This window comes from Cajanus cajan, chromosome 5, assembly GCF_000230855.2.
Source record: "Cajanus cajan strain Asha chromosome 5, NIPB_CcT2T_4, whole genome shotgun sequence".
Classification (NCBI taxonomy): Eukaryota; Viridiplantae; Streptophyta; class Magnoliopsida; order Fabales; family Fabaceae; genus Cajanus; species Cajanus cajan.
In genome coordinates, this window is record NC_138521.1 from 48297132 (window position 1) to 48319333 (window position 22202).

At 32.8% G+C, this 22202-nt stretch overlaps 1 protein-coding gene across 2 annotated transcripts; it reads left to right on the forward strand.

Moving 5' to 3' along the window:
* Positions 1-517: 517 nt before the first annotated feature.
* Positions 518-3774, forward strand: LOC145958328 (uncharacterized). Of its 2 annotated transcripts, XM_083075280.1 has the most exons (4): positions 518-679; positions 912-956; positions 1526-1724; positions 2803-3773. In XM_083075280.1, the coding sequence occupies exons 3-4, from the start codon at positions 1595-1597 to the stop codon at positions 3063-3065; spliced, it is 393 nt and encodes a 130-aa protein (XP_082931406.1). In that variant the 5' UTR covers positions 518-679; positions 912-956; positions 1526-1594; the 3' UTR covers positions 3066-3773. The 2 variants fall into 2 exon arrangements, with proteins under 2 accessions (XP_082931406.1, XP_082931407.1); XM_083075281.1 differs by lacking the exons at positions 518-679; positions 912-956 and having other exon boundaries at positions 970-1724; positions 2803-3774.
* The last annotated feature ends 18428 nt before the right edge of the window (positions 3775-22202 follow it).

The following is a 22202-nucleotide window of genomic DNA, read 5'->3' on the forward strand; positions in this document are numbered from 1 at the left end:
CATTGACGTCATATTTATAGGGAAGAGGCTCAATACGGTTTATGAGGGTCAATACGGTCAACATTGAAATTTTGAACTAATACGGCCGTATTGAATTCAATACGGCCGTATTGAAGTTCAAAAAACCTCAATACGGCCGTATTGAAGTTCAGTGCGGCCGTATTGAAGTTCAGTGCAGCCGTATTGAATTCAATGCAGCCGTATTGAAGTCCAGAAACTTCAATACAGCCGTATTGAGTTCAGTGCGGCCGTATTGAAGTTCAAAATGTTCAATACGGCCGTACTGAACCTCTGGGAGGCCGTATTGGGCTTCATTCCTCCCACTTTTCTTATTTTAGCTATCCTAAGACCTCTAGACCTATAGAGAACCCTCCTTGGGCCTTCTGGAAGTCCTTCTGGCTGATCTTCCTTTAGTCTTCGAGAGTCTTCAAGCTTTATTTCCGACCCGGACAATTTTAGGGGTCTACACTCAGCGACCAATAACCATAAACTATTTGATCTGTGTGTGAAAAAAAAAATTAACAAAAATATTTACTTCAATTGCAGTCCCACCATCGACCAAGAGAAGGACCCTTCGAGCTTAACGATGTATGAATTTTGTTGGTTAGAGTTGACTTGGATATAAGGGAACTAAATATCTTTCAAGGATGCAATTACACCCACTGTTGAATCTCACCAGGTTAATTTATTTTGCTTTGTAAAATTGCCTTTGGATATGCATATACTCGGTACCTTGGGTGCTGAGTGCACTAAGCTTATATGATTCACATTGACATGTTAAATATATCTAATAACATAGTTGAATAAGATTTTAGTTTTAGTGCATTTCAACATACAATTAAATTGAATTTGCAGATTAGATTTTTGTATGTGTTTTGGTCTTAATATTTCTTTCATTTGTTTCAAAGCAGGTAGTTTTCATATCTGGTGAGACTGGTTGCGAAAAGACTACGCAGGTTACAAATTCTTTGCTTTGTCTTTATTATGGTACAGCTACATTTACATATAATTTGTTTGTGACTGTTCAAGATGATAACTTTTCTGGTCGTTGTGTTGATGTTTTTATAATTGGTCCATTTAGTATGTATGCTTGTGATATCTTTTAATTTTGTATTAATGCACTTGCTCTTTTTATCCTCAATTTAAAATAAGTGGCTCAAGCTTTGATACTTGCGGATAAACTGATAATTTCTTGATGCTTTGTGAATCTGTTATTTTGGGTTTCACCAATCTGTACTTCCATCATTGTATATGGACCAAGGTATTTTAATAATCTTTCTATGCTATTCAAAACATTTATCTTTTAGAGAAGTTAAAATTAACTTGTATATAAGTTAAAATCAACTTTTAGAGAAGTTAAATAAGATAAATTTTACAAATTAATTTATACATGTGTCAATATGAACATATGGAAGAAGCTTGATTGATTGTTTTAGTCATAATTAGCTCCTTAAGTGTTTCTTTTTCTATTGTACTTGCCGATAATTCTTCTATAAAATAACTATATGTACGTATCTATGCCTAGATTTATGCCACTGTAAGGAGTGGGTCAATAGCTATTACAACATCAACTTTGGATTCTCTGCTTGATCTCATGGCTGGTGGCATACTTTGGTTCACTCACCTTGCAATGAAGAACATAAATATCCATAAATATCCAATTGGAAAGCTAAGAGTGCAACCAGTTGGCATTATTATCTTTGCAGCAGTCATGGCAACTCTTGGTGAGTCACACTGACTTAAACTATTCCTGGCTTTGACACCGTTCATTCTGTTGTGACTTGTATGTCCATGTCAAAAGTGTTTCCTCCTCCTGGGAGGTGCATGCTACAAAATAATTCTGTTTCATTTAATTAAATTTAATTCAAAATTTCATATTTTTTTTAGTTAAAAGATTTCTCATTCAGATTTCAATTTGAATGTACATCTGTACCTTACGCTTAATGCAAACCAATCTAAAGGAATTAATTTTTTTTCCTATTGTTCTTGTCTTTAGAATCTAATTGGTTGAAAATTATTTTTGTCTGGTGTAAACTTGGAAAATATCATTTTGACAGAAGCCTCATTTTTCCATTGGACTATAAATTAAAAGATATCCTAGTATTAGAAAGAATGCAGTAGGTGCCATGTCTGTATCTTCCCTAAGTCAATTTCATCACTTTACCAAGGAACTGAATGGATTTATTTACGAAGGATTAGAAAACAACTCCTTGGTTTGAAGGAGCTAACTGTGTGCAAATTTAAAAGAGGTTCTGTAGATAACTAACAAAATATTTATTCACTTTAGAGTTTTTAAATAATAATAATCATGATAATAATAGTGTCTTATTAGTTACATACATTTCTATAATGTTGATAAAAATAAATTCTTTAATTATATTTATTGACTTTAATTTCTTTAATTTCTTTAATTTCTTATTAAAGTCAGCTTCTTCTCCCAGATGTAAATTATTATAAATGTCAACAAGTTAATCCCATTCTCCCTTAAGAATGATTTTGTCCAATACATATGCCTCGTGAGGTGTAGTTGCAGAAGCATCATATGGCGGTATATTGCGAGAAACATGAGCTTCTGTACTTTGGAGAGCCTTTTTGTTTACAATAACATGTTTCATTTTCACATCCAGATTCCTTTGAGTATCAGGATCTTCATCTTGTTTGAGAGCCAGCTTCCTTTTAGCGTGTAGAATGATACATATTCCAATATTAGTTTAAAACTACAGTAATAAAAGTCAGCTGCACTTAATTGAATGATAACTAGTGGAATACACCTAAATGCATGTTCTACGTGTTGTTGCATAGGCCACGATGATACTGCATGTAGCCATGCAGGAAATGGAGCACGTGTTCAAGCCATGCACCAGACTCATGAGGGGCCACGTAATCAAGCAGCTGGTGCACACTCTGCTGTTCAGAAAGCTGCTGGTCAGGACCTTTATCGTGGGGGTGGATCAATAGCGGTGCCTAATTCAGCTGGCGGTGCAGATGCCTTGATGACGGTTGGTGCAGCTGAGTCATTCGACGTGAATGCAAGCATGGTGTTGGATCATGCGGTGAAGCCTTAAATACTCAAGCTGCTGATGCAGCTGCTGTTGCGCACTCAAATAAAATCTTTGATGGCACCAAAGAAGGTGCTGGTCCGTCTAAATTAGGCGGTGATGCCATAACCAAAAAGGCAGCTGATGCAGCTGCTGATCCAACTTCAGAAAAATCTGTTGCACCTGTTGCGGATTCAGCACTTGCTACGGCTACTCATGATGAAGCAAATGGAGACAAGTTTACATCGGTTTTATGAATAACCGATGTAAATTTGGTACAAATTTACATCGGTTATATATAGAACCGATGTAAAATTATGCACAAATTTACATCGGTTTTAAAACCGATGTAAAATAGTATACACATACTACGTCACTCTATTCTACATCGGTTTTAGAACCGATGTAAATAATGTTAAATAACCGATGTAAAATGGTATATATGTAGTAGTGGCTTGCCCAGAAAACCCAACAACCCCACAAGAGATGAGCCAGATGGTGATGAGGTTGTTCAGAGGAACATAGACCGTGGTGTTCGCCATAGATAGAGATAATGTATACTAAGTCCCCATGACCAGCATATGCGGAGACATCAATAAGTACTATATGTATTAGTTTCTTAATATAATATACTGTCATTTTTGTACTTTAACACAATTGCAATTGTGACGTTGTTTATTACTTTTCGTATGCTCACATTATTTTTTTTATTTTGTTATAGTTGTTATAGGTTGTTTGAATGGAATGCTTTTACATATGGAGGGGAAACTGAAAAACATGCCGAGATTTGGCTGAAAAATTTAACTTCAAAAAATGCAATTAACAGACCCCACCTAGAGCAATACATACGACACGCCAAAGTTGTTGAAGCTAGTTAAAGCCGAAAAACATGCAGAAATTTGGCTGGAGAATTTGAATGCAACAACTACACTTAACAAGCCCACCTACATCAATAAGTATCGCACAACAAGCATAGAACAAAGCTTCATAAATAGCAATGTAGTAGCTGGTTAAAGCCGAAAAACATATAGAAATTTGGCCAGAGAATTTGAATGTAATTAACATTGTATAACAACTAGTATGCACATTTTTCACATGTATTAGTGTGTCATCTAACTGTATAATCGTTAAATGGTTATTAGAATGTTAATGAGGTTCTCTAATGTAAGTTTATGAAGTTTCTTAAAGGATGTGTCATGTATTTATCTCTTTAATGAATCAATAAATCAAGAATGGAGTTGAAGCGCAAATAAAAAATATATTATAAAATATTGCAATAGCTAACCAAAACAATTAAATATGAATTATTACGTATTAACAAATAGGACCATTAAGACCCAAACATCAGCATTTCATGAGTCATCAACAAGTTCTTCAGCCAACCTAAGACAATTAGTTTTATTATGTCCTTTACCCCTACAATGTCCACAACGCTGTCTTCGTTGTGATTCAGTCCAATTAATTCCATTTTTGATACGAGTGGATTTAGGCTATCCCTTTGCGTGCAACATGGTTTCATCTGGGACTATGTGAGGTTCATGATTAGGTTTAATATTGTCATGACTTCCCAGTAGGTACCATTGTCCATAATATGTCACTTTAATGTATTCGTTAGTATATGCAGCATCTACACAAGTTAATGGATATATACAAACATGCGCACAAGCTACTATTGCATGTGAACGTGGACATCTATATGCCTGAAAAGCACCACACTCACATTTTTGTTCATTTAAAAAAAACATTGCAAATCTTGCCACCTTTTTGTGTTATAGGATTGAAGACTTCTTTGACTTCAAATCTTGTAGACTCATAATCATACTTGTGAACAAAATGAGAGGTTGCCTCTTGTTGATTTCTTTCTGTAGCATCCATTAATTTTTGACAATAACGTTTACCCACTGCAAGCTCAACATTTTCCTAACCTAACCTTTGAACAAAGTACTCCACCAATCTAGCATATGTACATTTAACTAATGCAGTTATAGGAAAGTTTCGTGTACCCTTTAGGACCTTGTTAACAACCTTTGACAAATTTTTTGTCATGTAGCCATATCGACGTCCTTCTTCATCGTGCGCAAGAGCCCATTTTCCCTATGAAATGTTATCAATACAATGACAAATTTCAAGGCCCACTTCACGGAACCTTTCCAACCTTCTTGCAAATTTATGCTTTCTCGTTTTATACCCTATCAATTAAAAAATTTATGTAATATTGTTTATCATAATTAACTGAACATTATTACATGCTATCAAAAGAATGGAATCCTTTAGTATCTATGCGGATGAGTTCTTCTTTGAGTTTAGTATTCTTGAATCGATGGTTGAAGTTGCTAGCGATGTGAAGAATGCAATATACATGGTATACGTGAGGTGGTTGCCACCCTTAGGTTGCATTTTCCACTATTGACTTTATGCTTTGGTGTTGATCACTTATTAAACAAATACCTTGCTTTGTCATAACATAATGATGAATGTTATACAAAACCATGATTGGGACAAATCTTCTGACACAAGAACAATGGAGTTTACAAGATCGGACAATCTACATCGTTCCTTTCGTTGGTGCGATCTGGGCCATTCTTTTCCCTTGTGACAAGAAGAAAAATCTTTTGTCGCAAGGACAATGGAGTTTGCAAGATTAGAACAATCTTTACCATTGATTTCATCAATGAAATTTGGGCCGTTCTTTTCCAAAAAGAAGAAAAATCTTCTGACACAAGAACAATGGAGTTTACAACATCGAGACGATTTACACCATTACTTTTGTTGGTGCAATTTGGGTCGTTCTTTTTCCCTATCACAAGAAGACAAACCTATTGACTCGTGAACAGTGGACTTTCCAAGATCGAGACGATCTTCACCATTGATTTTGCCGGTGTGATCTGGGTTGTTCTTTCCCCTATCACAAGAAGACAAACCTACTGACTCATGAACAATGGACTTTACAAGATCGAAACGATCCTCACCATTGATTTCGTTGATGCGATCTAGGTCATTCTTTTCCCCTGTAAAAAAAAATACAAGCTCGCTAATGCATGAACAATGCACTTTAAAAGATCGAGACAATCTACACTGTTGACTTTGTTAGTGCAATCTCAGCCGTTCTTTTGAGCTACTTTAGGGTTTGCGCTTTCAATTTTTAATTTTTGTTACAACTCAAAATAATCACATTTGTCATTCAAATACTTAATTATTATTCATACTTGAACACTTCGGTACTACATGTGAATTAAGACAATAACTTTAAACTTGAACAAACACTTAAGTATTGTTGAACAATACTTTATTACACACTCGGTTTCAACAGCAACAACGAAGCGCATAACACAAACATCCTTCAACTAAACATTGTCACTTAACAAACTAAACATTGACAATTAACAGATATGGAAAGCTACATTAAGTTTAATTATCTTTCAAATGAATTGTCCATGTTCCATATCTGGAATTCTTTAGCCTTCACATCTTCAAAAGTAGTAAACAGATCCAGTAGCAACACATTCGAGTCTTTTGCAAACCTGTGAAACATGAATGAAACATCTTCATCAAAAGTCAAAGGATATGAAGTATATTGTATTCCCCCATCCTCACATAACTGGGCAACGATAATGAACTTGAGTGATGTGTTGCCTATCCCTTCTAATCAGCCTTCTATGCATGTCATTCAACAAATCAACAAGTGTCATGTCTTTGTTTAGTTTGACCAGCCTTCCACTTGATGGCATTTGCATCACATAATCAAGACTGTACTTACTTTCAAATATCTGAACATCTTGAAACCCAAGTGCAAACACTGTTGATGAAGCCATACTTCGAAGAAACTGCTACAAGATTTGTATCTTAAGTTGAAGAGGAAGTAAGTTGAAAGCTTATTCTTTCTCAAGTGTTTGAACCCAAAACACGCACACACTTTTATATTTATATGTAGATATTTGTGGCTTGGTCAATATCAGACAAAAATTGTTCCATTGGTAAGGGACTATATATCATACTGCTTATTTGTCATGATAACTTGGGCCACACCAGTAGATCCAAGAATAAGAGGGTCAACGTTACATGACCTAAAAGCCTCTACATCATTGTCATCTCTAAGTCTAGGAGAGGATGCTATAGTAATTTAATAAAATTTTGAGACTAAGTAAGTATTAAAATAAAATTGCACTAACCTCTATCCTTGCAAATTTTTCTCTCCAACAATTTCATCATTTAAATCACGAATAGAAAATTTTAGTCCCTCGAACGAAGCTCACTTCGGTTCAATAATTAAATTTTCAGTCATGCTATATTATGAATTATTTTTCTTTGTCATTTTCATATGGAAAGGAAATAAACATAGGAATCCAACTCAGACAAAATAATTTAGGCATGCATTATATTAATACTATTTAAATTAGTCACATTTATAATATTCAGTATAATAGTCACATTTATAATATTTAATTAAATACATATATTCAATTATTAAATATAAACTATATAATTTTCACATTTAAGATTTTAAATTTATTAAATATTAAGATAATTTAATTTCATAATGATTACCAAAATATCCACATTAAATTATAAAATTATATTTCATTATTTTAAAAATTGAATAACTAAATTATATATACAAATTTTCAAGTAAAATAGTCACAATTATAATATTTAATTAAATACATATATTCAATTATTAAATTTAAACTGTATAATTTTTATATTTAAGCTTTTAAATTTTTTATATTTTAAGATAATTTAATTTCATAATGATTACTAAAATATCCACAGTAATTTATAAAATTACCTTTCATCATTTTAAAAATTGAATAACTAAATCATATATATAGATTTTCAAGTAAAATAGTCACATTTATAATATTTAATTAAATACATATATTCAATTATTAAATTTAAACTGTATAACTTTTACATTTAAGATTTTAAATTTTTTTATATTTTAAGATAATTTAATTTCATAATGATTACCAAAATATCCACAGTAATTTATAAAATTATCTTTCATCATTTTAAAAATTAAATAACTAAATCATATATATAGATTTTCAAGTAAAATAGTCACATTTGTAATATTTAATTAAATACATATATTCAATTATTAAATTTAAACTATATAACTTTTAGCTTTAAAATTTTTAATTTTTTAAATTTTAAGACAATTTAATTTGATAATTATTTCCAAAATATCCACATTAATTTATAAAATTATCTTTCATCATTTTAAAAATTGAATAACTAAATCATATATACACATATTCAAGTAAAATAGGCACAGTTATAATATTCAATCAAATACATATATTCAATTATTAAATTTAAACTATATAATTTTTACATTTAAGATTTTAAATTTTAAGATAATTTAATTTCATAATGATTTCCAAATTATCCACATTAATTTATAAAATTATCTTTCATCATCTTTGTGACACCCTTACTACCCCCAACACATATATTGTAATAATGTAAATAATTAAAATAAATTTTTCAACATTAGTAAAATGGTTCACATAAAAACCTTTATAAATGTTCTTCAATAACAAAAATAATTGAAAATAAAACGTAAGAGTTTACAAATTATTTTCAAAAGAATAAGCATAACCCCAAATACATATAAAAGTCCATGTCCTAGAAGTTCTCTGCCCCGATGTCACAATATCAGAGCACACCCACAACTTAACTATTGGCATTCTGGATGTCACTCATAGCCAAATCTTCCTGACCTAAAACATCCACAAATTGTATGGTAAGAAAAGAAAATATCTATATGTAAAACACACAAGGATGCGCCACGACATAATCTCATTATAGCTCATTACATAATGAAATCTTTACAACCATTTCTACATATCATAATTCTATCAATCATGCCTCATCTTTACATCACAATTCTCAATCACACCAATCTATCACATCAAATAATTTGTACTATGTTATGCTCACGCCACCCTTGTAGCATCTTGTGCCCCAAGTCATGCCACGCCAATATAAGTACAAGTTGCCACACACAAATCTTGCAATTAACACTATGTCATCCTCACGCCACCCTTATAGCATCTCTTGTCCTAGGTCGTGCCACGCTGATATACGTGATAATTGTCTCACACATCCCACACTATATCATGCTCACGCCACCCCTGTCGCATCTCTTGCCCAAGGTCGTGTCACGTTGACATAAGTGTGAAGAACCACAATCACATTTCGTTCACAATCATCACAAATCTTGCAATTAACACTATGTCATGATCATACCACCCCTATAGCATCTCTTGCCCAAGGTCGTGTCACGCCGACATACGTGTTAATTGCCTCACACATCCCACACTATGTCATGCTCACGCCACCCATGTAGCATCTCTTGCCCAAGGTCGTACCATGCTTACATAATGTGAGGAACTACAATCATATCACATTCACATTTAACACAACGTCTCATTTCCTGCCAACATACTCACATCATAATTAATTGAAAAATTATGCCATAATATGCCATTCACCACATCATGTTATCAATTCAATACTAAAACGGTAGATACAATATGTATACATTTGTGTCAAGACATCACACCACAATCCATAACTCAATTCCACATCCCATACACAATATAGATAAGTCCACACAAAACAATGGTTCACATACCCCTCATGTGACACCCTTTACCTCGCATACCATAACACATAGATAACAAAATTTGAAGAACATAATCTTTCATAATTAAAATATCAAACGTGTTCAAATAGAGAGTACCACATCCATGACTTAAACAAATAACAAAATCAGCGGAAATTACAAAGAAATAATGCTAAGGTTTCCAAAATAATAAGAACAACATCCTAATCTAATCCTATCTATGCCCCAATGTCACATGTCCTATCAGAGAAAAGCCCAACATTGAAGCCTAAGCTTCGTCACCAACATTCTCAGCCTCATGTTGATGATCACATGTATATCAATCAAAGGAAAACAACACAAAAGAAAAGGGAATGAGAAACATCTCACTTTGGCTCACAGTGTAGGAATACACATCAAATAGCCAAATACAAACAAGACATGTATATGTATATAGCATAGATAGATTAACAACAATATCACATTCCACTCATCAAAAACATAAAAATATCAAGTTAACATATAACATTAAAATGCACATGTAATGGACACGAACTACATATTATCATGCATGTGGCGCCAATAACACATCACATGGTGTATTGTCGCTATCAACACACGAGAGTAGTCTAGGAGTACATGCCGGGTCACACCCTCTGCGCACCCTCACTAGAAGGACATACTACCAGGATCTAGTCGGGATAGCTAAGCCATGCAAGATACATCCCATGCACACAATGGGCGAGACGGGGACTTACAAACCGAGTTATCCCCAAGGACTAATCCCTAAGCTTTTACACAAGGGGCCTTCCCTAGTGGTGTATTCCATATCTTACCCTTAAAAACATTAATGCAAATGATACATGTAAATCAAGACTCTATGCATTCTCATATCACATTATCATGTCTAATTATCATATAACATTATCATGTCTCATTATCACATATCCTCATATCTCATTCTCATATTCACTTTTCACATTATCTCATCATATTCACATAGTCTCCACAGAGCACTTTAATTCATATCAAAACTTGTCTATTTGAGAAATTAAACACATATTCATACATCTCATCCAACAAGGAACACAATAGAACAATCAGAAAGAAAAACAGAAAACATTCATATTTTGCCTGTTTCTCATAGGGTTCTCTCAAGAACCCATAGAGCACTTTAATTCATACAATAAACATTTAAAACAATACAATTTACTCATATAATTGCCTATTCAAACAATCTCCTCTTACAATCACCAATACATTCCCTTAGGGTTTCTCATAGGAACTCATAGAAATCTCAAATCATACAATTATTTACATATAAGAAGAGCAATAGATGAAACAGATACAATTGGGAAAAACCCCTCATACATGAGCATAAAATAAACATAGGATTGAGGCCAATCCCACTACCCAACATACATTCCCACACCAGAGCGAGGTTTCTCACTCTCCCTTACCTCGATAAGTAGGAGATGAAACTAAAGCAAGATATTGCTGATCTCCTCATCTGGGTTCCCCTTGGTCTTCAAAGAGTGTAGAAGAAAAAAAAGTCAGAAGTGAAAAATGTGCTTTTGGTAGTGCCAGAGTGTGCTATTTATAGACATTAGGGGTGGCTAGAACAGTCTATTTCGGATCCGTAACGGCCCGTTCTGAACTTATTCGTCATGTGTAAAATTTACATCTAGAAAGGCTCGTTCTTAAACCAGAACAGTCCATTCTGGGGTTGAGTTTAACTCATAACAGCCACGTTTGGAACTGCCCGTTCTTAAACTAGAACGGCTCGTTCTCAACTAAGGTTATAGGCCTTTTTGGTGGTTTGGAACGCCTTGCTCTAGTTTGGTAACAACCTGTTCCCAACTAGGATTTATAGGCCTTTTTAGTAGTTTGGAACGGCCCATTCCAGTTTGGGAACGACCTGTTCTAGGCTACTAAAATTCAAAATATTGATCTTTGAGCCTTCATATAATTTGTAAAAATCGAGGTGTTACACCTCAAGCAATTCACCATGAATCCACATCTCATCATTATACATATATGAACTAACTCTACAACCTAGTATCATACTACTTTACACAACTTTTCAATTCACATGATAACACCTTAGAACATCAAAATAACATGTCTTCCTTTGACAACTGCCAAAGAAAATAACACACAAAGATTTATACTCATCCAAATAAGCTCAAACCTATCTCAAAATAAATATAAGAGAATCATATACAACTCTTATGATAGCTTGACCCCTGTTCACTAAATTTGCCATATCTAGAGTTCTAGACATCCTTTTTAAGTGATTTCAAAGCCATTAAAACTCTAACACCCAAAGATACAACTTTTGTGAAGAACACAAAGCCTAAATGTCGTTAAGGTCACCTTTCATGGATGACAACACCAAACTTAATTTTTCGCGCACTGGAATGGAGAATAAAGTTATAACTCGCATAACTCAATCAATTCTTACATTTTTACATGATTCCAGAGTCTAAATTATAGCCCCAAGTGTCTACTTTCTAACCCAACAAATGAAAATTGATTTGATTAATCACACAAAAAGATAATACAAAACTACTAAGATACATCCACAAGGAAAAATCTCCCAATTATTAATCAATTCATATAATTAAGGGTGTTCATCAATCTACAAGAACGCCAACTTACAAAGCACATCTCAATAAATCCAATCATCCTCTAAATCATCAATTTTACCAAATAACATCACAATCAAATTTATAAATCAATATGAAACCCGATTGAATCATCAATTTTATAGAATCTTAACTCAAATAGTAAAACTCCCAATTTTTCCAAAACCTAACTCACAAGGCTCTTTTCTACAATTTCGTTCTCTCTCCCAGATCATCATTTTTATAAAATGCTTGCATGTTCATAATCCTCAATACATGCAAAATTTAATGGGATCATCAATTACTCAAACAAAAATAATTATAAAATTACCCATAATCTTACGGGATTCTTCCTCTACCCAATATTCTCATGTAACTTTGCATACAAATAATCTCTTTTCCCCGTACCTAGTTGCATTAATCAGAATACTCTTGATGCAATTTGAGATTGTTTCTGAGCACCTCATGAGCATTATTCCTCAAAGTTCTCTGTTTTTCCTTTCTTTCTTTCCTCATCTTTCAGAATGCAAATGAGGCAGATAGGGTTAACTCAACCTGACCCCTTTCTTAAGATTAATCTACTGGGTTGGGTCAACCCAACCCATTTTCCTTTTCTTCTAACCCGCTTCTCTTTTTCCTAAAATAATTAAATAAAATAAATACATATATTATATAAAATATTTTCCTCTATAATAATAATAATATAATATTTTTGACCCAAAATATAATAATATAATTTCAATATTAAAATATCATATGAAATCAACCTTTCCTTAAAACATATAAATAATTATTCAAAATAATAATTATTTAAAACATACAAATTAATATTTCTCTATAATTATTAAAATAAATCTAACCAAATACCATAATAATAATAATAATAATAATAATAACCTTTTTGAAAAATGAGGTGTTACAATCTTAAAATTTGAATAACTAAATCACATATACAGATTTTCAAGTAAAATAGGTACATTTATAATATTTAATTAAATACATATATTCAATTATTATATTTAAACTATATGATTTTTAGATTTAAGATTTTAAATTTTTTTAATTTAAAGATGTGAATATGCACAAAGTTTTGATGATGCCAAAGCATTGAAGAAAATAAAGGTCAAGTTAAAGCAAGTTGATCAAGAAGCAAGATCTCAAGTAATAACTAGATAAGTCTTGACTGCTTAGCTTAGTATGTAAAATGAACTTTTAGAATTTGCAAATTTAACTTGGCCATTAAAATAAGGATTTCAAGAAAACCTAAACTTAATCTTTTTGAATATAAGAATAAATTGTTTGAAAAGAAAGCAAAAAGAGTATTCAAAAGATTAAACAAAAATATTTTTAACTGAAAAATAGAAGCTTTCTATATCTTAAGTTTTCATAAGCTAATTCGGTGATATCTGTCTGGTAATCAATTACCACTTGATGTAATCGATTACCAGAGAAAGAAAACTTCTTTGTTCAAGGTTCAAATGTTAAAATATTCTCTGGTAATCGATTACCAGTCATTGTAATCAAATACCAGAAGATGAAACTTCAAAAATTGAATTTAAATGATACAACGTTTCAAACATTTTGAACTTAAAACGTTGTAATAGATTACCAAGTCTTGTAATCGATTACCAGAGCCTCTTTTCTAAAAAAATTATAGAGGGTTACAACTCTTCATGAAAAGACATAACCTAAGAAACAATTGTCTATAAATACCTATAAATTTTTAAAGAAAGGTTACGAACTCTAATGTGAAAATCTATTTACAAAAACTACTTGGCCAAAATCATTTGCAAAAATCTCTAAAGAGTTCATCAAGTTCTTATAAAGTGTAATATCTACTCTTCAAAGAGAGTCATTCTGTAATACCCAATTGATCATTGGATATGTGAAGGAGAAAAGGTTTTTCTCTTTGTTGGTTTTTGAATCTCAACACAAGGAAAGGGAGTTCCGAGGTGTTGGAGGATTCAAGTCTTGTAAGGTTTACAAGATTAGTGGAAATCTCAAGTGGGAGACTTGAGGACTGGACGTAGGCAAGATTGGCTGAACCAGTATAAAATTGAGTTTGCAATTCTTCTTCCCTACACTTTTAATTACTTGTTATTAATTGTGATTGAGTAGTTTGCATCATCATTCATTCTTTACATATAAATTTATCTAAGGAATTGAATTTGTAAGAAAGTAATTCGGAAAGGTTTTATAAGAAGAAAATTTGAAAAACTTAATTCACCCTCCCTCTTAAGTTATACGAGGCTATTTGACTAACAAAAGATAATTTAATTTCATGATGATTAACAAAATATCCACATTAATTTATAAAATTGTCTTTCATCATTTTAACAATTAAATAACTAAATCATATATACACATATGCAAGTAAAATAGGCACATTTATAATATTCAATTAAATACATATATTCAATTATTAAATTTAAACTATATAATTTTGACATTTAAGATTTTAAATTTTTTAAATTGTAAGATAATTTAATTTCATAATGATTATCAAAATATCCACATTAATTTATAAAATTATCTTTCATCGTTTTAAAAATTGAATAACTAAATCATATATACACATATTCAAGTAAAATAGGCACATTTATATGTAATTTAATACATATATTCAATTATTAAATTTAAAACTATATAATTTTTACATTTAATAATTTAAATTTGTTAAATTTTAAGATAATTTAATTTCATAATGATTACCAAAATATCCACATTAGTTTATAAAATTATTTTTCATCATTTTAAAAATTGAATAACTAAATCATTTATACACATTTTCAAGTAAAATAATCACATTTATAACATTCTATTAAATGCATATATTTAATTATTAAATTTAAACTATATAATTTTTACATTTTGTTATGAATGATAATTAGTGGCTTAATTAGTGGATGTCAATATTCATTATCAATCATTACCATATTTCCGTTATGTATTATTCTCTTTATTGTGTAATTGTTCAATTACTACATGTACTTATAAATAGGTTAGTCATCTCCCAAAGATAATACAGAAGTCAGATTCTATTCTCCATCTTATATTATCTTCTTTGTTCTCTCTATTTTTCTCCCTTTTATAACACATTATCAGCACGATAGTCTTTCTGCTATTGGTGTTGCAACTATAAGATAAAGTTATGAAGAATTTTCATGAAGAAAATCATATTTTTCAAAACAAATATTTCAAGGTTAGTTATTCATCTTCTACAATAAGAATTTTATCAAATATTTGTATTGTTTACATTGTTATGTATTAAAATACTCTTGAAGACACTATAGTAGTCCTGAAGACACTATTAAATAAAAAAGAATTATACATCCTTGAAATGTGTCTAGAAGATGCTATCAAAAGAGAATATTCAATTTCTTTTAATTTATTATTTTTTCTCACCAGAAGTGAAAAATATCAATATTTCAATGACGTAATATATTTTGTCATTATTATGTAACCATGTTTTTCATATTATGAATTTGATAGAATATTTGTATTTTTATGATTGTGAAATTTATTTAAATACAATTGATTTTAAAGATGAAATAAAAAAATTACAAAAAATATTTTTGTAATGGTCTAGAAGACATTGTCAAATAAAGACATTTTAATATTTTTTTCTCACTAGAAGTGAGAAAATAATATGAAAAGTGAAAAATAAAATAAATTTCACCTGAAGTGGACAAAAAAATTTTGATATAGATATATTACATTGTTTGATTCTTTGATATAAATGAGGTCACCACCGGAAGTGAAATAATTTTTTCAATGTCATAATTATAATGTTGAGTAATATTTGAGATACTTATAAATATTATGACTAATGAAGCATGTCCTTGAGCCTATTTAGGTCTTGTGTGATTTCTTGAAAGAATTGAGTTTTCCTACATTTTTATTTTGATATTGTTCATGATTAAATTGATTGAAATAATCAACTTGTCATGTAATTGAACTCATGTGTCACGTCAATGAATATTAAAGAGTTTGGTTTCAAATCCTATTGATATAATTGATATTATTTGTTTTCATAATGTTATGTGTCTATTATTTTAATTGATGGAGATATCATTGAATTATAATTTGATTGTGATTTGTACAAAAATATAGAATTTAATGAAATTATGATCAATATTTATTTCCTATGGACTGTATTGCACGTATATTAATACAGTTGAAACACATACTATTATAAACCAAAAGTTTACAAATCAAAATAAATTGAGGTTTGGCATGACCGGTTGGGTCACCCTAAGACTATCCTGATGTGAAAAATAATTAAAAATTCATGTGGACATTTATTGAAGAGTCAGGAGAGTCTTCAATCAAATATTTTCTCATGTATTACTTGTTCACAAGGGAAGTTAATAATCAGATCATCACCAGCAAAAATTGGGGATGAATCTATCATATTTTTAGAACGGATACAAAGTGATATTTGTGTACCAATACACCTCTCGTGTGGACCATTTAGATATTTTATCATTTTAATTGATGCATCAACAAGATGGTCACATGTTTGTTTATTATCAATTCGCAACCAAACATTTGCGAGATTATTAGCTCAACTAATTAGATTAAGAGCTCATTTTCCTAACTATCCAATTAAGAAAATTTGTTTGGATAATGCCGGTGAATTCACATCTCATGTTTTTAATGAGTTAATTTTCCCCACATTAGGGAGAGAACACAAATAGCTAGAAAAAGATATTAGTTGGAATGAATTATCACTATCTCATCTTGATCCTCGTACAAAACAACGTAAACTAGAAGTTCAAAAGATAATTCATTTGCAAAATCTAGCTAATCAATTACCAAATGTATTCACAGATCCAAAAAGGGTGACTAAGTCATATGTATCAGCTAGGCATGGCAACGGGGCGGGTTTTACGTTCCCCGCCCCCGTCCCCGCAAATTTAAACCGCTCCCGCCCCTGCTCCTATTTTTTTCTTTTTTTTTATTTTAAATAAATATGAACAATTTATAAAAAAATAAAAGAAAAAAATAATATAAATTTTTACATATAAATATTTCTAATTTTGGTTTATATATATATAAATATTTTTTTAATTATATTATTAAGCGGGGCGGGGGCGGGTGATGAGTTGGTATTTGGGAAAGGTTTAAGGTGATTTGAAGGTTAAGGCTCAAACAAGTTTTAAAGGATGGATTCAATTATGGCTGGCTGTTTGGCTCTAGGCTTAAAAAGATTTCAGTTATTTACAAGGGAATGCCTTGATCCTGTCCAAAACTTTCTCACAAGAACAATCATTCAAGACTCAAACAATGCAAACACATATGCTATGATGATGGCTCTCAAAAGTGGAAATATATATGATATATGCACTGTTTAGTCTCTCTCACTCACCAGCTTGGCTAAATGTTCAATTACTGATCTTTCATGTCATGCTACTCAGATATCTCACAACTTCATGATCAAGCAAATTGGATGAGTGCAACCTCAAAGCAAGTCTCAGAACAAAACATTTTAAGGTGAATCAAAAGATGTGTTTTTACTCTTGTTGATCTAAAAACCATCTCATTTACTAACTTTCAAAAATGATTTTCAATTTTTCCCATTTTTTTTTATTGTTAATTCACAAAAAAGTATATAAACTACCAGATAGTCCAAACAATTAACAAAACAGAAACTAAAACAACTGGAATTTAAAATGACTGGAATTTAAAATGGCATAAAATTAAAGTCGAACTCCTCTTCCTCAGAACGAGGGTGACAGCGACCCTCCATCCTCTCCTTCTTTATCATTGCCTGCTCATGCTCCTGCTCCCCACCATGAAGTTGTTCACCTTGATCTCCTTGATCTCCACCCCCTCCAAAAAATAGAGGACTGTCCCCAGGCCGCTTCAGATGGTGGTGGTGAGGTTGGTGCATCTGGGATTTTATGAGTGGCTTTAGAACTTTCACTTGAACCGCCACCTCTTGAACAAACTATCTAAAAATTCTACAACCAATTCTTGCAACCAAGTTAGTCTACAAGTTGATCAAACAAAACACAATTCTTCATGGGGCATAAGGAATGATCAATAAACATTCTCACATGTGAAACACTAAAGTTATTTCAAAGCCACCAATGAACAAGCAAATATTTCCTACTAGGAACCAATGATCAACCAAGCACAATGATTTTACACTTTAAATAAGAACACGTAGTCACTCAAGCATTTAACCAAACACGTGGTGGACATGAGAAAGAAAAGCCAAATGCTTGTCATGCAAGGTTCAAAATTCTTCACAAACTGGAACATTTCATTGATTACCTCTTTCAAAACTTTGATTGTGCTCAAATCACAAACTTTTCTCATTCAGGCATTTCTTCGAACACAAAACAGGCAGACATCATGCATGTTCACATTGAGAATTCAAACACCCAAAATCATGCCATTCCCTTTTAGTCTACTTCCAAACCAATCAAAAAGTTAAAAGATGATGAGAGATTACAAAAAAGGTTCGAAGAAATGAAGAACTCACAACCACCTTCCATGCAAAGAAGAAAAAGAGAAGAAAGATGAGAGCTTTACCTTGTAATCCACGTAACAAGAGAGGGTTTTGATGTTTTGGAGTAAGAAAAATGTGACCCTAAGGAAGATGAGATGTGAGAGATGGAAGGTTTGCTAGAGACGAGAAAAGAAGAACACGAGTGTAGGAGATGGAAGGTTTACAAGAGTGGGCGAGAGAAAAAGAGAGACAAAAAGGTAGAGGGGAATGTTTAGTTTTTAAAACTGACTGAAAACTGTTCCTCTCCTTTTTATTTAAACTTACTCCACGCCCCACCGCTCAAGCTCCAGCACCACCGCTGCAGTGGTGGATGAGTTTAAAACCAAAAATGGTTCCAGAGGGTTGGCACTAAGGCTACAGCTTTGGCGCTTGAGCGCTGGAAATTTAATATGCAAGATAGAAACTTGGCGCCTTAGCTGTGTGCCTGGCGCTGGAGCGGTGAGAAATAATATAAATCAAAAAGTTTGGCAGAGAGTTATGGCCATAGCGGTGGCTTTGGCGCTGCAGCTGTGAGTCTTAAGAACAAAATTTTGAATTTCCACTTTCCATTTGAAACAATATAGATTGATTACAAGAAACCCACCTTCAAAATTATACTCTAAGCCACTGGTGCCACTCTGAATAAACAACAAGGTGCCTAATGGATATGATTTACTTCCTAAGGCATGAAATTTGGGGAACCTTTTGGAAACTAACTAAATCAAATTCTTTATTGAACTTCTTGACAGTTCCCTTTCTAACTCTAATTTCAAATTGCATAAGCACTATAAAGCAAAATCATATTAGCAGCTTGCCTATTGAAAAAGTAGACCCCAAACATTTCAGCCAAAGTCACCACCCATAGTAAACATCACAAACAACATGGACTCAAACCTCCCTATGAACAAAGATATTTCACTCCACACTCCATATTATCAAAATGATTACAGACCCAACAGCCAAAACAATGCAGCACCACTATAAACAAAATAACATCCTAAAACTTAACACACAATACACAAATAAAACTTTAACTAGATCAGAAATATTAACACATTCCAAAACATGTCAATCATCAAGCAACATTCATACTGAAATCAAGCACTTATGAACAAAAACTCCTAACTACTCACTATTCAAACGAAAACTGAGAATCTAAAAACAGAAAGTAAAATAGAACATGCTAATTTAATGTCTTTAGCTTGACAATCCTGTTTGCTCATGGCTCCTTCAAATGTGTGCTGGCAGTGAATCTCTCAACCTCACCACCCAAATAATGCTTGAGCCTCTGACCATTAACTAGCCACGTCCTTCCAGAGGCAGGATCCTCAAGTTCAATTGCTCCATATGATTTGACAGATTTAATTGAGAAAGGACCTGACCACTTAGATTTAAGCTTCCCAGGGAAAAGTTTCAACCTGGAATTGAACAGTAATACTTGCTGGCCAGGTTGAAAGTTCCTGTTCATAATTTTCCTGTCATGATATATCTTGGCTTTGTGCTTGTAAGACTTAGAGGACTCATAAGCTTTCAATCTCCTTTCTTCCCATTCATGCAATTGAAGCTTTCTTTTCTCCCCTGTTGCCTTCAAATCATAATTTAAGGCCTTCAAAGCCCAAAATTCTTTATGTTCCAATCTCACTGGCAGATGACAAGCTTTACCAATGACCTTTTCCAATTCTTCGTTAGAGATAGGCAAAGCCTTCTCTAGTGGCGATGAGCTCTTGAAATCATTTTGAGTTTCCAAGTACGCATCATCTAATACATCAATTCTAAAGCAATCTTTGTTACCTTTTGGAAACTTCGTTGTTTCAAATACATTGAAACTCACTTCTTCATCTTGAACTCTCACCTTCAGCTTTCCATCATCCATGTCTATGATAACTCTAGCTGTCTTCATGAAGGGTCTGCCCAATATCAAAGGAACTTCTACATCCTCTTCCATATCCATGACTACGAAATCAACCGGAAACATGAACTTATCAACCTTCATGATCATATCTTCCGCTATACCATGTGGAAGCTTAATGGATCTGTCTGCCAACTGTAAGGTCATTCTTGTAGGTCTCACTTCCACTTCTCCTATCTTCTTCAGCATGGGTAAGGGCATCAAATTAATACTGGCTGCAAGGTCTAAGAGTGCCTTACCCACTAAAAGATTACCGATTGATACATGGAGAATGAAACTGCCTGGATCTCTGGACTTTTGAGGTAGAGACTTTTGTATAATAGCACTGCATCCTGCCTCAATCTCCACAATCTCTTCTTCAAGAATTCTTCTCCTCTTAGTTAACAATTCCTTCATGAACCTAGCATACGTGGGCATTTGCTCCATGGCTTCAGTGAAAGGAATATTAATCTATAGCTTCTTAATGATATCCAGAAATCTCAGGAACTGCCTTTCTTTTTCTTTCTTGGAAGGAGCATGAGGGTAAGGTAAGTTCTTTACAGGAACAGTAGAATTGACTTCCTTGCCCTTCTTTTTATTCTTCTCCTTCTCAACTTCATTTTTCTCTCTTATTTTCTCACTATTTACACTCTCACTCTTATGGTTTTCTCCCTCATTCTTCTCACTTTCTTCCTCAACCTCCTTAAATTCCCTATTTTATTCCTTATTATCAGCACCCTTATTGTCACCACTCACCCCAATATCACTACCAACTACCTTCCCACTTCTTGTTATTATGGCTTGGCAATACTCCTTGGGGTTGGTCTTGGTGTTGGCTGAAAATGGGCCTTTAGACATGTCAGCTAATTGTTTAGCTAGCTGACCCACCTGCACCTCCAAATTCTTGATGGAAGCTTCAGTGTTTTTCTGGTTGTTCATAGATACCTGCATGAACTGGTTTAGAGTCTCCTCCCATTTACTAGTTCTTTCATGCATAGAGGGATACACAGGTTGTTGTTGCTGTGATTATTGTGGTGGCCTATTGGATGGTCCAGCTTCATTCCTCTATCCATATCCTTGGTTGTTGTTGTTTCTCCAACCTTGATTCCCCTGAATATAATTGTTAGTATTATAATTATGGGAATTAAAATTACCTCCTTTTTGTTGGTTGCCCACATAGTTGACTTCTTCTTCATTTGGAGTTTCAGAACAGTGACCATTGGGATGATCTCCCCCAAAAAAATCACATTTTAGAGAAGAATTTGATTAAGTTGAAGAAGAAGCAATAGCATGAAGCTTTTGTGGAATCTTGGTCATCTGCTTAGTCAGTGCTTCAATCTGTTGAGACAGCAGCTTGTTCTGAGCAAGGATTGCATCATTAGTACTAAGATCAAGAACCCCTCTTTTATGAGATTGGTGTCTCCCATGCTCTGCTTGGTGATCAGAAGATGCCAAAGATTCTATGATTTGAGTAGCTTCTTCTGGGCTCACAGTCATTATGGTGCCACCAGCTGCTGCATCCAGTAACATCTTCACCTCA